Source organism: Sarcophilus harrisii, chromosome 5, assembly GCF_902635505.1.
Source record: "Sarcophilus harrisii chromosome 5, mSarHar1.11, whole genome shotgun sequence".
In the NCBI taxonomy this organism is placed as follows: domain Eukaryota; kingdom Metazoa; phylum Chordata; class Mammalia; order Dasyuromorphia; family Dasyuridae; genus Sarcophilus; species Sarcophilus harrisii.
This window is the reverse complement of record NC_045430.1, coordinates 281987854-282008110: the sequence shown is the minus strand read 5'-3', so window position 1 is coordinate 282008110 and position 20257 is coordinate 281987854. Positions and strand designations below refer to the sequence as shown.

The 20257-nt window shown below is 36.2% G+C and overlaps 1 protein-coding gene across 5 annotated transcripts in view; it reads right to left on the bottom strand.

Annotated features, from left to right (window-relative positions):
* Positions 1-20257, bottom strand: part of DGKB (diacylglycerol kinase beta) — a 687380-nt gene that overhangs the window by 384462 nt on the left and 282661 nt on the right. For 4 of the 5 annotated variants that reach the window (XM_031940700.1, XM_031940701.1, XM_031940703.1 and 1 more), the window contains one exon: positions 8596-8694. The exons of the other annotated variant lie outside the window; for it this stretch is intronic. In XM_031940700.1, the coding sequence (XP_031796560.1) occupies positions 8596-8694 (99 nt within the window). The remainder of the gene's footprint in view (positions 1-8595; positions 8695-20257) is intronic. 5 annotated transcript variants of the gene reach the window in all.

Genomic DNA, 20257 nt, shown 5'->3' with positions numbered 1-20257 from the left:
GGAATGGTGTCTCTGAATGGATTCTGTAAGTTAGATTTGCAAAGTATAGAGGAGTTGGGATACTTTTTTTTTTTTGCATTTCATTACTGTGATGACAATTATGAATTGATCTATAATGAATATTAAATAAATGAATAGTAAGTGGTGACATTGATGAAACATTAACATATCCTGGCAATGTGCTCAAGCATACTCTCCAAGGGGGAAAAAGTTACATGAGATCAAAAGGCATAGGAATGATCAAGAAAATAGCCTGAATGCCTCGTCTGCTGGGCCTGGGGCTACCTGGAATGCTTTTTCTTGCCTGGCAAAAGGGAAAGGATGAAAAAATAGCAACAATCAGGATTTTATTAAAATGAATTAAGGGGGATTGTATTATAGTTGTCTATGATTTTTGTGAGATCGTGTGGTATAAAAGAATGGTCACTGGTCTTGGAGTTAGCAAGACTACACTTTTTTGCTGTCTACAATAGCCATTTTTGTCTTAGTGACCCAGGAAAAAAAAATATATCAGCATCTCTTCAAGCCTGTGTTTCTTCATCTGGAAAAGGGTGATGAAACAGTGGCTACTCCAAAGAATCAGTGTGAAGATACAGGGAAATAATTTAGGGAAACCATTTTGTAAAGCTGAAATCATATGCAAGTGCTTGTCATCTGTAGCATGATTTCCTTCTCTCCGTGGCAGCTAAGAGGGATCCCAAGTGTGGGAAATTCTAAGACCTAGAGAGTGAGATGCTGAAAGTTTGTGACAAAAATAAAATTGCATTGAAGGAAAACAAACCCAACTAAATAAGCTCTCTCTGATTTGGGCTTGTCAGTAGAGCATGTGCCTGGGGTGCCAAATATGTCTGCGAAAGAGCCATATCTAGTATTGGTGAGAACTTTGTGCCAATAGGTCTAGGATGGGCCCAAAGTTCAAAGCTGTCAGAGATGTGTATTCCCAGAATTTTTTCCCATTTCTTGAGTAGAGATGAGATCCAAGAAGCTTCTGTTTATGACAAACTTGACAATATTCTTAGACTCTGATTTTCTTCCACAATTCTTCAAAAAAATGCAAATATACTTTGAAGTTGTCCAATCTTTGTGTGTCTTTAGGAGGAGACTATCCCAGTCTGAGTCTTGGTTTCCCATTTGTCAGATGAAAAGAATGGACTTAATGATCTTTAAGAAATCTTCATTTTGAATACTGAATGATTCCCTTGTACTTTGGTAGTTAATTTAGGATTATGAAAATAATGCAGCGTTTAACATGAAGTAAAAATAAGCAGGGATATATAAGATAATGTATATGTGCACAAAGAGAGCTCTAGGTTGAGATGAGGAAATATAGATAAATAGAGCTAAATGAATAGAGATGGAATACTATTAGGAAGCACAAATAGATTGCTTTAAGATTTGAGAAACACTATAAACCTTATCTCTTTGATCTTCTCAGAAACTTAGCAAGATGAAGGAGACAGAACTCTCCTTCAAAGACTTCCTTCTATGGCTTATCAAATTAGTTGAGGGGGAATTGAGTTATTCTAAGACTGTAGCAAAATTTCTGCCAAAGCATGGGATATGACTGGTCCCATCATCGATGAGAATCTCCAGACCTCAAATGTCTGCCACACAAGTCAGAGTTTCAAATACTTCAATATTGACTGCATGCCTTGTTCATTGAATTGTTCTTATGAAAACAATACAAAACTTCTTTCACTCTTTTTTTTTTCTTTTGTTGAATTCAAAAAATAATTATAGAAACACACTATTCTACGCAAAATTGAGTCATGATGTTAAATAGGTACAAAAGTTATGTTAATTATAATGCTCTATCCCATCTTGCTGGTCAAAGGGATCATTCAATAGGGTATTACATTGCCTCACATTTAATGAAGTAATAACTTCAACATGAAATCCCAGAACTGATAAGTCCAATCTGAAAAATGATTGCAGCAGAAATAGAGAATCTAAATTTTTTAGGAGTATGGAACTTGGAATGTATTTCAGAGATAGAAATTACCTATAGAGCAACTATTTAGTATCGAAGACTATCCAGAATAGACACATGTAAGTGCAATAAAAATATTAAACTGTAGAAGAAATGAGTGTAATAAAAAGGAGATGAGAATACCAGCTTTGAAGGAAAATTAAGATTGAGGGAAGTGCTGGCTCTGAAATAAGGACTGCTGAAGGTCTGAACCTTGACCTGGATAATAGCAGCCCTTTTTGTGAGTAATTTTTTTTCTTATTTACTGGCTGTGGATCTCAGTATTTCAACATCATAAAACAATTGATGATAAAAAGGGAAAAAATATCCCTTGGCACAAGGATATCCTAACTCACTACACACTCACAACAGGGCTATTATCCTCCAGAAATTCACTATAGTGGTAACAAGCAGGAATTGGTCCAGAACATTAAAGGTAATCCTTGACAAAAGTAGTTGTTCAGTCATATCTGAGTTTTCATGCCTTATATGGTGTTTTCTTGACTAAGATACTGAAGTGGTTTGTTATTTCCTTCTCAAGATCACTTTCTAGATGAGGATACTGAGACAAACAGGATTAAGTAACTTGCCCAGGATCACAGTTAGATTTGAACTCAGGAAGAGGATCCTGATTTTGTACTCTATTTACCATGCCAGCTAACATCCTCCCCACAAAAATGAAATTAAAAACAGCAAGGGCTTGCTTAACAGATTAGATGATTCTACCTGCCAAGGCTCAATTTATGGGAAGGTTTGTTTGTGATAATATCCTAAGAACAAACAACAGTAATACTCCTAGCATTTCTAGTCTTAGTGATATTTGGGAAAGGGAGGAAGGGGATGCTCATGAGGACACTGGACAAGGGAGGAAAAGATTCTATATTGTTCACCTCCTCTCTTACTAGGCCCAAAATAATACAGAGGGAATCTAAATTTCTACTTGTACTTTTATTAGTCTTTATAGCACTGGCAGCTACCATGTGAAAACAGCTTATAATGTATGGCCTAAGTGCCACCTTCTCCCCAACATTATGACAATATAGACACTGAGGCCCTTTACTTTTCCTCCCTTGTCCAGAAGGAATAGATGAGGTTTAGGAGGGGGAATATCAGTTTGATTTTGGAAGTGTAGATTTTAAGATGTCTCCAGATCCAACTAGAGATATCTCATACACAGTTGAAGATATAAGATTGGAGGCAATTAGAGAAAATAGGTCTAGATAAGTCGATCTGAAAAGTATCTGCAAAGTGATACTTGATTCCATGGAGACTGATGAAATCACGAAATGAAATAGTGGTAGAAGAGAAGAAAATCAAGAATAATACCATGGGAGAAACCTTTGATTAAAGGGTGTGATCTGATGATCATCCAGCAAAGAACAATGAGAGAAGGGAATTGGGTAGATAGGAAGATGAAAAGGAAAAAAGAAAGTGGTTTCAAGAAAACCTAGAAAGAAGAGAGTATCAAACAGAAGAAAGAAATCAGTTGTATCAAAGGCTTCCAAGAGATCAAGAAGGATGAGCGGGGAAAATTTGAGAGAATGAGCAACTAGAAATGAAAGATATAGATCAGGAGAGGCCAAAAACAAGTGAGAGAGTGGGGAGAATAGAACAAATGGCCAGAGGGAACATGATGCCATAGAATCACTTTTTCTTGTGGAGAGATTAGCCTTCACAGGAAGAAGGGCCACCTCTTCATAAATGACAGGAGTAGAGATAGTAGGAGAAGAAAAGAGAGAAGTCTCAGTGAGTTTCTGGAATGTTTTTTCAGTGAAATATGATGTGACATTTTCAACTGAGTGGCTGAGGATGGGGAGGCATAGAAGATTAGAAGAGCAATTAAAAAAAAAAAGTTTGGAAAATCCTCTGTAGTGGTGGTGGTTGGGGGGGGAGAAAATGAAAAAGGGACATTATTCATTAAGAACTACTGTGTGCCGGATAGTTTATCTCTCAGACCTGTGGAAGGGGAAGGTCTTTATGACCAAAGCAGAACTAGAGATCATTACTGATCACAAAATAGAAAATTTCGATTATACCAAACTGAAAAGTTTTTGTACAAACAAAACTAATGCAGACAAGATTAGAAGGGAAGCAATAAACTGGGAAAATATTTTTACAGTCAAAGGTTCTGATAAAGGCCTCATTTCCAAAATATATAGAGAATTAACTCTAATTTATAAAAAATCAAGCCATTCTCCAATTGAAAAATGGTCAAAGGATATGAACAGACAATTTTCCGATGAAGAAATTGAAACTATTTTTAGTCATATGAAAAGATGCTCCAAGTCATTATTAATCAGAGAAATGCAAATTAAGACAACTCTAAGATACCACTACACACCTGTCAGATTGGCTAAGATGACAGGAAAAAATAATGATGATTGTTGGAGGGGATGCGGGAAAACTGGGACATTGATGCATTGTTGGTGGAGTTGTGAACGAATCCAACCATTTTGGAGAACGATCTGGAATTATGCCCAAAAAGTTATCAAACTGTGCATACCCTTTGATCCAGCAGTGTTACTACTGGGCTTATATCCCAAAGAGATTATAAAGAAGGGAAAGGGACCTGTATGTGCACGAATGTTTGTGGCAGCCCTTTTTGTAGTGGCTAGAAACTGGAAACTGAATGGATGTCCATCAGTTGGAGAATGGCTGAATAAATTGTGGTATATGAAAATTATGGAATATTACTGTTCTGTAAGAAATGACCAACAGGATGATTTCAGAAAGGCCTGGAGAGACTTACACGAACTGATGCTGAGTGAAATGAGCAGGACCAGGAGATCATTATATACTTCAACAACAATACTATATGATGACCAGTTCTGATGGACCAGGCCATCCTCAGCAACGAGATCAACCAAATCATTTCTAATGGAGCAGTAATGAACTGAACTAGCTATACCCAGAAAAAGAACTCTGGGAGATGACTAAAAACCATTACATTGAATTCCCAATCCCTATATTTATGCACACCTGCATTTTTGATTTCCTTCACAAGCTAATTGTACAATATTTCAGAGTCTGATTCTTTTTGTACAGCAAAATAACGTTTTGGTCATGTATACTTATTGTGTATCTAATTTATATTTTAATATATTTAACATCTACTGGTCATCCTGCCATCTAGGGGAGGGGGTGGGGGGGTAAGGTGAAAAATTGGAACAAGAGGTTTGGCAATTGTTAATGCTGTAAAGTTACCCATGCATATATCCTGTAAATAAAAGGCTATTAAATAAAAAAAAAAAGAGGCAAAAAAAAAAAAAAGAACTACTGTGTGCCAAGCACTTTGCTAACTACTTTAAAATCATTGTTTTATTTTATTATTTGAGTGGGATAATGAATTGAGTAAAGAGTGTAAAAGATTATCTTAAACACAAAGGGTCCCTTAGGCTTATATACTGTATGTGTTTTTAAAATTGTGTTGAGTGTATTCTGAGGCTCCTATTTGGAAGAACATTACATTTGATAAAATAAGGAATCGAGGCACTCTAGAGAAAAGTACAACATAGAATTGATCTCTTTTCCCAATCCAATGAAGTCAAGATGGGCAAGGGAGGAGAGCAAAGAAAAAAAAAAGGGCAATGACCTGGGCACAAACTGAAGGATGAAGAGTTGGAAGGTCTTCAAAGAGAAGTTGGATAGCCAGTGGTCAGAGATATGTCAGAGATGATCCTTTGTGACTACTTGGCCCATGAAGGCACTTCCACTCAGAGATTCTGTGATTCTATGAAATACCCTTTACACTAGAATAGGAATTCTCAATTATTTGTTTTTTGTGGTCTATAGTAGCCTAGGGACCGCTTCTTAGAAAAAAAATGTTTTTAAAGTTATGAAATAAAATGTAGGATTATAAATAAACTTGAATGTAATGAAAGTTAATAAAATTAATACTTATGTATGTATGTATATTATGTATATATGTGTGTATATATGTATTCATATACATTTGTATGTATGTGTATATGTATATATGTCTACACACACACACACCCATGTCTTTTCAAGAAGCCTAGAAAGGAAAATAAACCAACAATGTTTTCTATTTTTTTTTTCTTGGATAAAATGGGGAAAACTGGTCAAATCACCTAGGTTCCAAGAATACATATAGTATATATTTGTATTTTTGGAGTCCAGATTAAGACCACTTGAACTGTTGCAATGTATACAAGTTCCTCAGATTCCTGACACATTATAATTCTTAGTAACTGAAAATGCTTTTTTTTTTTAGAAAAAAAAGTGGTTTTGATTATTATAAAATTGTGATTTGATCAATTTTCCCCATTTTATCCAAGAAAAAAAAGTGTGAAAATGTTTTTGGGTTTTTTTTTGGTTTATTTTCCTTTCCAGGCTTCTTGAAGAGACTGTTACTGCCCTGAAGACCGCTGTGGTGACCAGCAGAGCTAGGAAGGCCATTAAAGATTTTCTCAAAGTAAAGAGATCATTCTAGACATCTATCAGTGGCAAACAGAGACCACAAAACCAAAACAGAGATTCAATGACAAGCTCCATGCAGTTGTGCTTTTTATCCTTGGATTCCCAACCCATATTGGTAGCAGCAAAGCCACAGCATGATTCTTCAACTATGCAAAGAAAAATAAACCAAAGAACAAATTTTCAAGCCACAGACAATGGGAAAAGGAACTGATGTCAAGAAAACAGCAAAATGAATTCCAGAATAGAAAGAAGAGAGTCAGAGATGTCACAAAGATAAAAGATGGTGTTGGCAAAAAGTGGCCTGGGGACTGCAGAAATGAAGAAGGAAGAGACACTGAGCAACAGGGTCCATCTGGGAGGATGGGATCTAATTTTCATCACAATGGAAATAAGCTATGTGTAAGTCTGGCTTGTTTTTAAGGCACTTGTTTCACTTGTTTCAACTTAGATTGGTAGCATTTGCCAAAGGGAGGATCACCAGGAGAGGAAGTCCAGTCTAAGAGACCATCTGATTGAAAGAGTAAAGGTGGGAGGTAGGGCTCCCCCTTCTTACCAGAAGGTCTGGTATGGTCACATTATCAAGATTTCAGACTGGGACCAGACCATCAGAGTTTTAGACCTGGAATGGATCTCAGAGGTGGTGAACTCCAAGTTCCTCCTTATGCAGATCAGGAAACAGAGGCATGTAGCACTTGACAAACTTATTCAGGGTAACTCAGTCATTCAATATCTGAGGCAAGATTAAAGCCCATACACAGAGATATGGAGAGAGAGAGAGAGAAAGAGAGAGAAAGAGAAAGAAAGAGAGAGAGAGAGAGAGACAGACAGACAGATACACACAAACACACACATATATTGACATTCATCTATAGCTATAGATATGATTTTTAGCTGATAGCATAAGTAACAAATATAAGGCATGGAGACTTTATGAACACATCTAAAAGGTGCAAATACTCCAGAAGGAAAGGCTTTTTTTTTTTAAGGCATAATAATATAAATATATATATATATACATATATATATATACACTATGATATGTATGCTAATATATAATACTACATATATAATATCTCTCTCTATATATAATATTATAACTATGAGGGATAGGAAAACATTGGGAAAGGACACATTTCAAGATGACTGACAGAGAACAGGTAATAACAAAGAAACCCTCCTAACCCATTTGTAGTAGACTTTCAAACAAAGCCATTGGAAACTCAAGACTGGAGGCTGGAGGCTGGGCCTCCACCAGTCTCTGGAAAGAAATCCTGCTTGTCCCAAGAGCTCAGACATTTCCTGAGAATGTGTGGTGTGGCTCAGGGAAGAAGAAATCTCCCTAGTGTGGCTGCCTTTTCCTGGGCCTTCCTCAAAAAAAGAAGGCGGTGTCTCTCACTGTCATGGTGGCTGGCTCCAGGCCTGCAGCTGCACCAAGATAAGGCCTACCACACCCACCCCTCCTGGCTCTGGACTGACCAGACCATTTGCTTCAGCTCCGGGGACTTGCCTCAGAGAGGTGTCCGAACTGAGTATTGAAGGTCAGGCATCATATCCATGGAGACAGACAGGAGAATTCTGCCCCTTTGTCCCTAAGCTAGATGCTGGCTCTGATTTATGTTTCCTGTTCTCGGCGTATGGTTCGCTCTTTTCTGGCTGCCCTGGCCTCTCTAACCAATGGCCCTTTCATTTCCATTGACCAGAATAATTGCTTCACTATTGGTCAAAATTTATTGCCTCATTCTCTCGAAAAGAACCTAGACTAAGGGCCTTGTATTTCCCCCTCCCAAGCACCTGTGCCGTTCTCCTGAGCCACCTCTGACTGGCAGCGGAGACCTTGGCCTTGTTTGGGGGGAGGCGATCCGCTTCTCCGGCTCCACTGCCCAGAAGGCTCACTTCAGGCTTCTGGGAAGCCGGGTCTGTCAGAGATTTACAATGCACCAGAGTGCTGCCCGAGCCATTTCTGGTAACTGCAGCGTAACTAAGGCATCCGACCTGACTCAGCTTCAGCCATCCTGTCCCCTGGTCCAAGTTCGCAGTCAAACGGAAGGAAAAGCAACGGACTGTGGTCTGGGGCTGGGCTCTGGGCCCCCGCCTCTGGATGCGGAGCCGGTGCTGAACTCCAGCATCTTCCCTCCAGCAGCATGGGAGCCAGAGTTATAGGAGAAGGAGGAAAAGGAAGCACTCACCAGCACCACTGGGCAGATTGCTGTGGGTGGTAAGATATGGTCCCTCAAGATTCCACAGTCGCACTCGGGTTTGAGGTGAGAGGCACATTTATTATGAAGCTGTAGGAGGAGGGAGAGAGAAAAAAGAGCAGATACAGAATTCTGCAACACACATCGGCAAGCAGAGTCGGGGGCACCGGGACCGAGCCAGCCAGCCAGGGCCGCCCAGGCTGAGGATGCCCCTGATGAACAATGAGCCCCCCGCCCTCAGCCCGCCCCGAATGACCGGCCCTTGGCCACAGACTCATACCATCCTTGCTCTCTGATATTTGACCAAAACACAGCTCAGAATAATTCTGTGTGCCAGCCTGGCTTCTTTCTGCTCATCAAATCTCTTTTCGAAAGGGGTCTCCCTCTTCACCCTGAGAAAATCGCCTCCTTCAGGAAGCACAGAGGCTCGTCCGTTACCAGCATCCCTTTGTGAGTGTGCTGTTAGCACAGTCACAAAATGGCCGTGGACCTGCGTGCTGGTGGCTCAGCTGCCTGGTTTTTTTTTTTTTTTTTCCTTTTGACCCTCCTGCTTTTTCTCAAAGTCATTCCAAACTGCAATGCTCAGTATGTGGCCTAATTGATCCTATCATTAGTTCTAACTTCGCAATTCAATATGTAAATGCACCCAGAGACTCAGCTCAGTGGGAGCAGAATCTAAATAGGAGATGATGATTACAATGATAAAAATGCAGCTTTCTGGAGTGTTTATGGCCTCTGCATCAGGCTGGGTGTGGCCCTTGGCAGGGAGCTCTGGGCTGGCCACTTCTCTGAGGATGGGAGCAGTTCTCCTGGGCACTTAAGAGCTTGCATTCCCAAGGGATAGAAGAGCTAGCTGCTCCAGCTCCCCCAGTTTACAAATGAGGAAGCTGAAACCTGTGGGGTGAAGCAACAGAGAGGATGCTAAAGATGGAAGAGATTTCAGTATCTCTACTCTCATGTGTAGCATTTGCGGTCAATAAGACCCGAGTTCAAATACTGCCTTAGACACTGGCTAAGCAGCTGACCCTTTCTGAGTCTCAGTTTTTCTATCCGTAAAATGGGAATACTGAGAGCACCTAATAACCAAGGTTGCTATGAGGGTCCAATGAGTTCACATACATGTAATATTTTGCCTAACTTTTTGCTACATGATGCATGCTAGTTATCAACATCAGTCATTGTTATGGACCAAACTTCTCTTCTAAACAAACATGTGGAGCTGGTGAGGGCATTAGAAGGCCATCTAGTCCACCCCTCTCCTGTAAAAATAGGAAAGCAGGGGCCAGAGAGAAGCTGACCCAGACTTCCCAAGCCCACCCCAGTTCCAAAGGCATGGATGCTTCCATTGTCCCCATACTGACTCCCCTTGAATGGATGGAGAGAAGGGAACAAATACCCCAAATGCACACATTTATGAACATAGCTTCAGTGCAGCTTTGAGGAAAGACAGTAGACTGCTACATTCTCCATTCCCCAAGCCTCATTTCCCCCTTATGAGGTATTCCTTTATTTTAAAAAAAATGATTCATTTGTTTTTAAAATAATGTGTATAACTGGCTGTTCAGTCTGCAAGATGCGGTGGTCGGCCGTGGCCCCCCGCTTAAAAGCCAACTTACCAGAGGCAGAGCCGAGGAGCCATACCACTTCTCCATGTTGAACAGAATAACCCTTCCTTGAGGACCTGTCCCTATTCATTTGTGCTGCAAACTTCCCTTGGCCAGCAGTTACTTAGCAACAGAAAGTGGGAGCCTAATGAATGTTGATTTACTCTGGGCATTAGAAAGAATGAGGGTGGGGGGGATTTCAGGGACTCAGCAATCTACAGCATTTGTCAGGATAATTCCCTGCCTTGTTCATAAGGCTACTTGTAACATAATTAATGCACACCAGGCCACGTTGCATCAAATAAACGTATCTTCACACATTCAGGGATAATTAGCAGCTCTGCTTCTCAGCGGCAAGCAAACTTATCTATGAAAAATGATTTTAATCTTAGTATTAAGCACTGCTGATCTTTGACAAGAGGAAAGAGGTGGGGAAGATTAAAGAAGGTGTTGAAAACACATGAACCTTCCACACACACACAAAAAAAAACCCCACTATGATATACTGATAAAACAAATTAAAATATCTCCCCCCCACTCTATATTACACACATATACATACATACATGGATGCACACATACAGTAGTACACACATGCTTCCCTAACTGTATTATCCCTTTCCCTGAAATCCATCACCCTCAGGGATAACAAGATCTACAGGTCAGAATTTCCCAAGTGCAACTGATGCTGAACTAGAATGTGTTAGACTGTTCCTCTACATTGATATCACTAAAACAGAAGCTTCAGCCCACTGTCCATGTTGTCTCCTCTCACAAAGAGGATGTGGACCTCAGAAACTTCTCATCATTTCTAATGGAGCAGTAATGAACTGAACTAGCTACGCCCAGAAAAAGAACTCTGGGAGATGACTAAAAAACATTACATTGAATTCCCAATCCCTATATTTATGCACACCTGCATTTTTGATTTCCTTCACAAGCTAATTGTACAATAATTCAGAGTCTGATTCTTTTTGTACAGCAAAATAATGTTTTGGTCATGTATACTTATTGTGTATCTAAGTTATATTTTAATATATTTAACATCTACTGGTCATCCTGCCATCTAGGGGAGGGGGTGGGGGGGGGGTAAGAGGTGAAAAATTGGAACAAGAGGTTTGGCAATTGTTAATGCTGTAAAGTTACCCATGTATATATCCTGTAAATAAAAGGCTATTAAATAAAAAAAAAAAGAAAAGAAAAGAAAAAAAAAAAGAGAAACTTCTCACTATCTGCCATCAAAGGCATTCTAATAACTATGAAGTAGAGTCTCAATTGAATTAATTTGCCTCTCTAATTAATAATTAGCAACATTTTCCTATATACTTGTTGACTGCCAGCAAATGTGACAGAAAAGGGGTGGATGACAATTGTTGGAAAGGTTATGGCAAAATAGATGTTTGGAGGAAATATACCTAGGTCCAACCCTCTGGAAAGTAAGTCAGAACATTGTCTCCAAAGCCACGAGACTGGGTGTACAATTTGATCCAGTAATACTATGATTCTTATGACTTAAGGATATATTGGGAACATTGCTGTATTATAAGACATTACAAATAGGATAATTTTTCAGGAGGAAAAAAAATCTGGGAAGATTTAATTGAGCTGATGCAGAGTGAAGTGAGCAGATTCAGAGGAGAAATTATAAAATAATAACAATATAGCAAAGAAAAACAACTTGAAAGCCTATAGAAGTCTAACAAAAATCCAATCAGCATTTCAGAACATTGAGGATAAATCATGTTAAATGTAGTGAGCAGAATCATTTTCCTCCCTTCCCTTTCTTTTTCTCTTCTCCATCCCCAATTTGCATATGAGTGAGAAAAGAATGAAGGAAGGAAAGAAGAAGGAAAGGAAGGAAAGAAGGAAGGAAGGAAAGAAGAAAGGAAGGGAGGGAGAAAGTAAGGGAGGAAAGGAAGAAAAAAAAGGTATTTTTGAATGATTTTTGGCATTGTTCACAAAAGGAATTAGAAGGGAGGCAAGAAAGGAGTCCAAATAAAGGATACATGCATGCATACATACATACATATATATCAGACTTAACAAAATTTGCTTATAGATCTTCCCCCCATTTATTATTTGTCCTTCTCTTTTAACTATATTTAATTTGTTTTTGCTATTTTTTAAATTTAAGTTATTCTATTTTTAACCTTCTTTGATCTTCTCAATCCATTTTTTGGTGAAGAGCTCATCTTATTCACAGCTACTGTATTAGGCACAACACCATTTATATCTAAACCATTTGTCAAGGAGATATTGGTTTGTTCTTAATTTCTTACCAGACTGCTTTCTAGTTTTCCCAGTAGGTTTTGGCCAATTAGAAGTCCTTTCCCCAGGAATTAACACAGTAGCAAATTATTTTTTTTCCCCCTTTTTTGGTTTGAATGGTGCAACACCACCTGATTTACTTCTGTACTTGACACAGCACCAAATCACTTGGTGGGTTATTGTTTTTCAAAATAGATTAAGATGCAGCCTGGTCAGGTTTTCTTTACCTGTACTTTTTGTTTTCATTATTTCCCTTGAGATTCTTGACTTTTTGTTGAATTGTATATAATTAATTATTTTTTCTTCTAAAGCTTTAAATTTATTTTTTTCTTGTGTGTATATATATATATATATTTATAATATAATCCTGATTGTGATGGTGCTGAATAAATTAATACATATAAACAAAAAAAACACATCAGGCAATATCTTTTTTATTACACTGATCAAACCATGAGTAATTTGTATCTCTACAATTGTTCACATGTGCCTTTATTTCTTTTATTATTTTATTTATTATGCATTATATAATGCATAAAGAACATTATGTGGTTGTAGTAATATGTCAGGTAGACTCAAAATTATTTTAAACACTTTACATTTATTTGATATTGAATCTGTCTCTCTTCTCTTTCAGATGTTAGTAATATGCAGAAATGCTAATAATTTTGTGGGTTTATTGCTATTTTGCTGAACTTATTTAAATTAATGTTATTTTTCTCTCTTGGATTCTGTAAGTAAATTATGTATCAACAAAAAGCAATATTTTTTCCTCTTTTTCTATGATTATTCCTTCAATTTCTTTTCTTTTCTTCTTATATTGTTATAGCTAACATTTCTAACATTATATCAAATAATAGTGGTGATAATGGAAATCTTTGCTTTATGTCCTGATCTTAATGGAAAGGTGTCTGTTTCATCCCTATTTCATATAATGCTGGTTCGATTTCAGATAGATAATACTTATCATGCTAGAGGAAAGTACATTCTCTCTCTCTCTCTCTCTCTCTCTCTCTCTCTCTCTCTCTCTCTTTCTCTTTGGCATATACTGACTACAAATCTATTCTAGTATTTTTAACCAAAAAAGGCAATTGTATTTTCTCAAAAGATTTTTTGGCATCATTTGCTATACATATGTGATTTTAATTAATAAGTTGATGAATCACTAACCCTTTCTTTAGTACTTCCTATGTCAGGCACTGTCTTAAGGATTGGAGATAAAAATGAAAGCATAAAACAGTCTTTCCCATTAAGAAGCTAACATTCTAATGGAAGAAACAAAATATACATAGTTTCATTTGGTTTTTGTTTTTAATTTATTTTTGGTGTTCTTTTCTTAAAATCAAAGCAAGAATGAATTCCTCTTGCAAATCCAAACCAGTCATGCTGTATAGTCTTGTCAATATGTTTCTGTGCTCTCTAGGGTAATATTTTATTTAAATGTTTTATGTCAGTATTTTGTAGGGGTGAGAATCTACTTATTCTGTCTTATCTTGATTAAGATATGATTAGCTTTATAGCACAGAAGTTCAATAGGATATATTCTCTTCTTATTTTTTATAAAATATTTACATAGTAATGGAATTAATTGTTCTTTAAACAGTTCATAGAATTGAATTGTAAATTTACCTGGTTTTTTATTTTTTCTTCCTTTTCAGGTTCATATATGGCTTGCTCAATTTCTTTTCTTCCAATGCTGTGTCCTTTAAGTAATTTATTTCTTGTGCTGTTAATTTGTAAATATTCATTTGATTTACTTTCCAGTTTTATTGAAATATAATTGGGAAAAATTTATTCTTATAATTTCTCATTTCTTCGATTTCATTTGTTTTGAATTCTCCTTTTTCATTTATTTTTTAAATCTTTTCCTTCTTCATTTTTTAAAAATCAGATTATTAGATCAGCCAAAATGGTAGAGTATTAAGAAGTAATACTATTCAGTACACCTCACAACTAATATAAAAAAAGATCCTAGAAGAAAAGCAGACCAAGTAAATGGTGATGAGGGAATCAGAAGAGAAACAACCTCAATTCAAACTTGGACCCAGAGGAAAGTAAGAAGGGCTAAAACTAGGGGATATGGTGGGCTAAGAGGCCTCTCAGGTATGGCAACAGAACAGATTCCCCACCAAGCTCTGAGGTCAGGTCAGCACCATAGAGTCCAGCAGACAGCTCAGGGTAACACAATTGAGCAGTAATTCTAGAATGTCTAGGAGGAATTGGGAGCCACCTCAGAGCTTAGAACCAGGCTACACTGAAAGTACAGTTGTTCTGTAACTGCTGAGCTTTCTAGCTAAAAACAGTTGGACTCAACTGCTATATAATAAAATGCCATCCAGAGTCAAGTTTGCAGTTGCTTTGCGTAGTCCCAAATTAAACTCTCTACCCTGGAAAACTCTGGAAGGTAGAGATCAGGTCAAATCTTTGATCTGACCACTGGGACCTATTGAAAAATTGAAGTCTACTGGCTTACCCTGCTCTGGTAGTTTTTGAACAACACAACACTAAATAGCCATGGAATATTGAAGTCAGGGTTGTACTGGAACCAAATTGTACTGATTTATAAGAGGTGATTGTGAAATTGTCAATGCATTTAAATTTTAGAAATTGGCAAATGCTATGAATATGGGTTTAATTTGTTGTTTTGTTGATTTCTACACCTAAGAAAGGGATGGAGAAGTTATAATCCAAATTAAACTTTAAGGTTTTTTGGAGGAAACACTCAGAAAAGTAATAGTTTAACATAAAGATTACAAAACCTTACTTGAGTAACAATGCCACAAAATTGGAATGGATCCATTAGGCGTTGATGATTCCACAAGAAAACAAGAAATATTGAAACAAAAATTTAAAAAATAAAAACACAAAATAATAAATATCAGGCATTTCTTATTTTAAATAACATTGCAAACAAATTAAGGAGAGACAATTCAAAGATTGCCAAAGGTAATCATTACGCTACTTGAAAGGAATGACAGAAAAATAATTAGGGGCTTGGATGTCATATTTCAAGAAATCAAAACAGATAACTGCCTCATCATATAAAAAACATGGACTCTGTAAAAATTAAAGCACACACACATATGTCCCCTCACTGACACACAGTAATTACCTCCTGAAAGAAATAAAAGAAAAACCCAAATGACATTCATAGTCAAAATCTTTAGCTCCCAGGTAAAATAAAAATAATAATAATAATGCAAATGGCCACAAAGAAATGTCTCAGATATTGTGGAACCAGAGTAAGGGTCAAGCAAAATTTAGCAGTTACCAACATAAAGGACTGGAGAGCATAAAATATGCTATTCTAAAAGACAAAACATATAAGCTTATATAATTAAGAATTACTTACTCAGAAAAACAAACAAACAAACTACTTCCTTCCCTACAGGAGGACAATTGGATCTTTCATGCAATGGAAGATATCCTCACATTTCTGATGAAAGGCCAGGATATAGGCACAGAAGTAATGAGAAGCTGAGGAAACTTTTTTAAATGAAAAATTGGAAGATATTTTATAAGGATGAAGTGCTTATATTATAACAGGGAGAGACCAATGGCTATAAGTATCATCACAGAACATTAATGATAAAAATATTAACAGGCAGCATTAAATATTCCTGGGTCAAAGGGCCCAGGAATGATTTTGTTATGGTTTGATGAACTAAGATAAAAGGAAACAGAATAGAAAAGAGATACACTATGAAACAAAAGGGGAAGAATTGGAGTGGAGGGAAAAATCTCATATAACTTGGGGAGGGATGCCAACACAACAAAGAAGGGGAGAAAAGAATAGTCATCACTGTAACCTGTCTAGGGAACTGGATTAAAAAGAGTAGAACACATACATACACACACACACACACACACACACACACACACACACACATACACAAATAAATTTGTAGTCATACACTATACATATGTACATCCATAAACATTTATGTAAGCCTGCCCTATGCTTGTTTGCCTGTTTGTTTGAAGGTGGATAACATTATCTTTCCTAAGTCCAAGTCTTTCCAAATTTCCCCTCCCAAATCCACCAACTTATTTCCTATACCATAACAATATTCCAACCTTATATTATCTATTTTAAATGCTCTAAAACAATATTAATATAGCTGTCATGTAGTATAATTTCCTCAGTTTTTCTCTTTTGATTAAATCCAGTTTAGCTTTAACTTTGTCTGAGATCAATGATTGTTACCCTTGCTTTTTTTTTCCTAATAAAATCTAGTACTGATCATTGTAATTATGTTTGTGTATGTCTCCTTTTTCCTATCTCTGCCGACTCCTCTGGTTTATTACTATTTGTTACCTTGCTTTGGTGTTATGTAATCTACCCATCCCTCCAAGGAACTGTTCCTTATCCTTCGTCCCAACCCTTTCCCTTTCTTTTTGTCCCATTCTCATTAATCTACATACCCTTTTATACCACCCTTATCTTATTCTCTTCCCCTCATATATTTCTTTATAAATTTAGAAGACTTATAACCTTCCAGATATATATGCATTTTTTCTTCTTTAACCCATTCCTAATAAGAATAGGGTTTCAGAACTACCAGCTCTTTTTAGCTATGTAATTCCTCTATGCTGTTTCTTCCTTTTGCAATTCATTTATATAACACAATTACCTTTTTATTCCTTTTCCTACACAGTTTTGTTTTTTAGAATCACATAAAAACTATCCCAATGCTCTTTCCCAATGTTTCTATCCCAGTGTTTCTTTTGAACTCCCCAATTGTTAATAACAATCTTAGGTGTATAGTTCATATTTTCATGGATAAAACATTAACAGTTTATTTTTATTGAATCCCTTGTAATTAGCCTATTATGGTTACCTTACATTTCTCTTGGCTCTTACATGTCAAATTGTATATTTAGTTCATTTAGGTCTTTTGGGACAAAATTCTGAAAGTATGGCAATTTGTTGAACTTTTTTTTTTCATTCAGGATTATTCTTACATTTGTTGGGTGTGGTATTTTCAGCCACAAGTCCAGTTATTTTGCTTTTTCAATATATAGTGTTCAAATAATTGAGATCTTTTAATGGCACCCTTGCTAGGTCTTGTGGGATTCTAATTGTGACGGCCATATTTAATTTGTTTTTCCTCTTTGTTCTTTTCCTTGACTTGGGGGTTTTATAATTTGCTATCATGTTCCTGTAAGTTTTGCTCATATAATTTATTTCAGGTGGTATTTTTTGATGGATTTTTTCTATTTCTACTTTTAATGCTTCAGGACAATTTTCTTTAATTGTTTCTCTCTTTCTCTTTCTTTTTTGATCTTTCAGGTAATTCAATTATTCTCATGTTTTTTATTCTTAATTTGTTCTGCAGATCAATTGTTTTTCTTAAGAGGTGTCTCACATTTATTTTTTCAATTCTTTATATTTTGTTTTATTATTTTCTGATCTCATAACTTTGTTGGGTTGCTTAATTCTAGTTTTCAAGGAGTCATTTTCTTCCTTAAGGTTCTGTATTCTTTTCTAGTTGGTTGACTTTCTTTTCATAATTGTCTTGATTTTTTTATTATTATTTTCCCCTTAATCTATTTCATTTTAATTTAATTTTTTTTTGTGTGTTCTTCTATGCATTTGGCAGGGTGGGCATGTAACAATTTAATTACTCTTTGGGGGAGTTTGTTTTTTGTTTTTTTGGGGGTTTTTTTGCTTCTGTATATTCATCTGAAGATGAACACTAGTTATTTTTTCTAATCCCATAATAACTTTATATGGTTGGATTCTTTAATCTTTGCCTGTCTCTTAAACAATTATTTATGACATTGTTAGTGTAATCACATCTACTCTTAGGGTGTGAGGGATGGAACTTCTGGCCTCAGATCCTCCTTCAATTCTCCCCTCTGGCCTGGACCTGAAACCAAGAATTCTTCCATCCTGTAAGTGTCCTCAGGTAGTTGTGTACCTGCCCCACTGCTTCTGCACTCACTAGACTATTGCTAGTTCCATCAGTCCAGGACTGTGTCTCATTTCAACACAACTGGCATAATTTATCAGCAGAAGTTCTCTCAATCTTACCTTAGACATCTCACTCCCCACACTGACTGGGAGATAAAAATCCCTGTGGCTACCTCAGGTAGCCCTATGACTTGCTGCATGCTGTTTCAGTGGAACTAACCTAGAAGTGTTTACACTTCAAAGGACTAAATATCCATCCTGAGATCTTTCCTAGATCTTCTCTAATTTTCCCAGGAAGACCACAGTTCAATCCCAGCTCTTGTTTTTAACTATTTTGCATGCATCCTGATGTATTATTTTGTTTTGTTCATGGGAGAAATCTGAAGAGCTTGGAATTTTCTGATGTACTCTGACATCTTTCCAGAATTTTCTCTAGATTTATATATATATTGCAAGAGATATTTAGCTAACACAATTGTACATCATTATAGCAAAATGGGGATATACTAAAGGCTTTTTAATAAGATCAGTAGTTGAAAAATGGATACTCACTGCAATCATTTTTTTTAACAATACTAGAAATGATCTCTATAGCAATGAGGCAAGCAAAAGAAAGTAGAGAAATAAGCATAGGCAAAGAAGAAACATAACAATAGCCTTTATATATATAATATGATGATATACTTAGAAAACCCTTAAGAGTCAACTAAAATTAAAAGAAACAATTTTAAAGCTGAGCAAAACTTGGCAATACAAAATAAATCCATATAAATTACAAGTATTTCTGTATATTATCAAGGGAATACAGACAGAAGAAAAAGAAAGGGAAATTCCACTTGCAATAAATACATACACGAGAATACAACTAAAAAAGGCTTTTTATGGAAATTGATATAGAGGTAAATGACTGAAGAAAAATAAGTGCCCCTGGGTAGACTGAGCTACAGTTATAAAGATGATAATCCTACCTGACTTCATTTACTTATTCAATGCTATGCAAATCATACTGCCAAAGAATTACTTTATAGAATTAGAAAGAAATGATAACAAAATTCATTTGTAAAACAAAATTCAAGGATCTCAGGAGAAATAGTGGGGGGAAAACATACGAAACATGAGGTATGTACTTTACAATATCTCAGATTATATTACAAAGTGACAATTAGGAGAATGATTTGATAGTCAAGAAATAAAGGATGATCAGTGGAACACATGACAAACACAAACAAATTCACACAATAGCCTAGTCTTTTTATACATCCAAATACTCTACCTACTGTGATAAAAAACTCATTATTTTACTAAAAACAAACAAAAAACAAATAAAAAATTGCTGGGAAAACTATAAAGTGATTTTCTGGCAGGAAGTAGGTTTAGACTAATGACTCACACTGTATACCAAATTTATCTCCAAATAAGAACATAATTCAAATATGAAAAATGGTATTGGAAGCACCACAGAAGAAAATGAAAACTAGCATTCTAATCTGTGAATGGGGGAGAATTCAGGATTAAATAAGTAATAGGGAGAAAAAAAGAGATGTGGTATTAGATTTTTTTTCCTACTAGATTATGATTTTCATTTAAAAATGATCATTAGGTGTTTCTCTTTTTAAGCTCTTTTCTGGGATAATTATTTTACTGTTATTATAATTTCTACATGTTGATCTAGTCCTAAAAGTCTATAAGCATTTTTTAAATCCCTAATTATTTCTCAGGCCTTCTGTTAATCATATGAGGTGGGGAGTACAAAGAAAGACAAAAATAAAAGTCTTTACTCTTAACAAACTCACACTCTAATAAAGGAAACAACACACAAAGTATGATGCAAAAATCATATATAGAAACATCCACACACATGAAA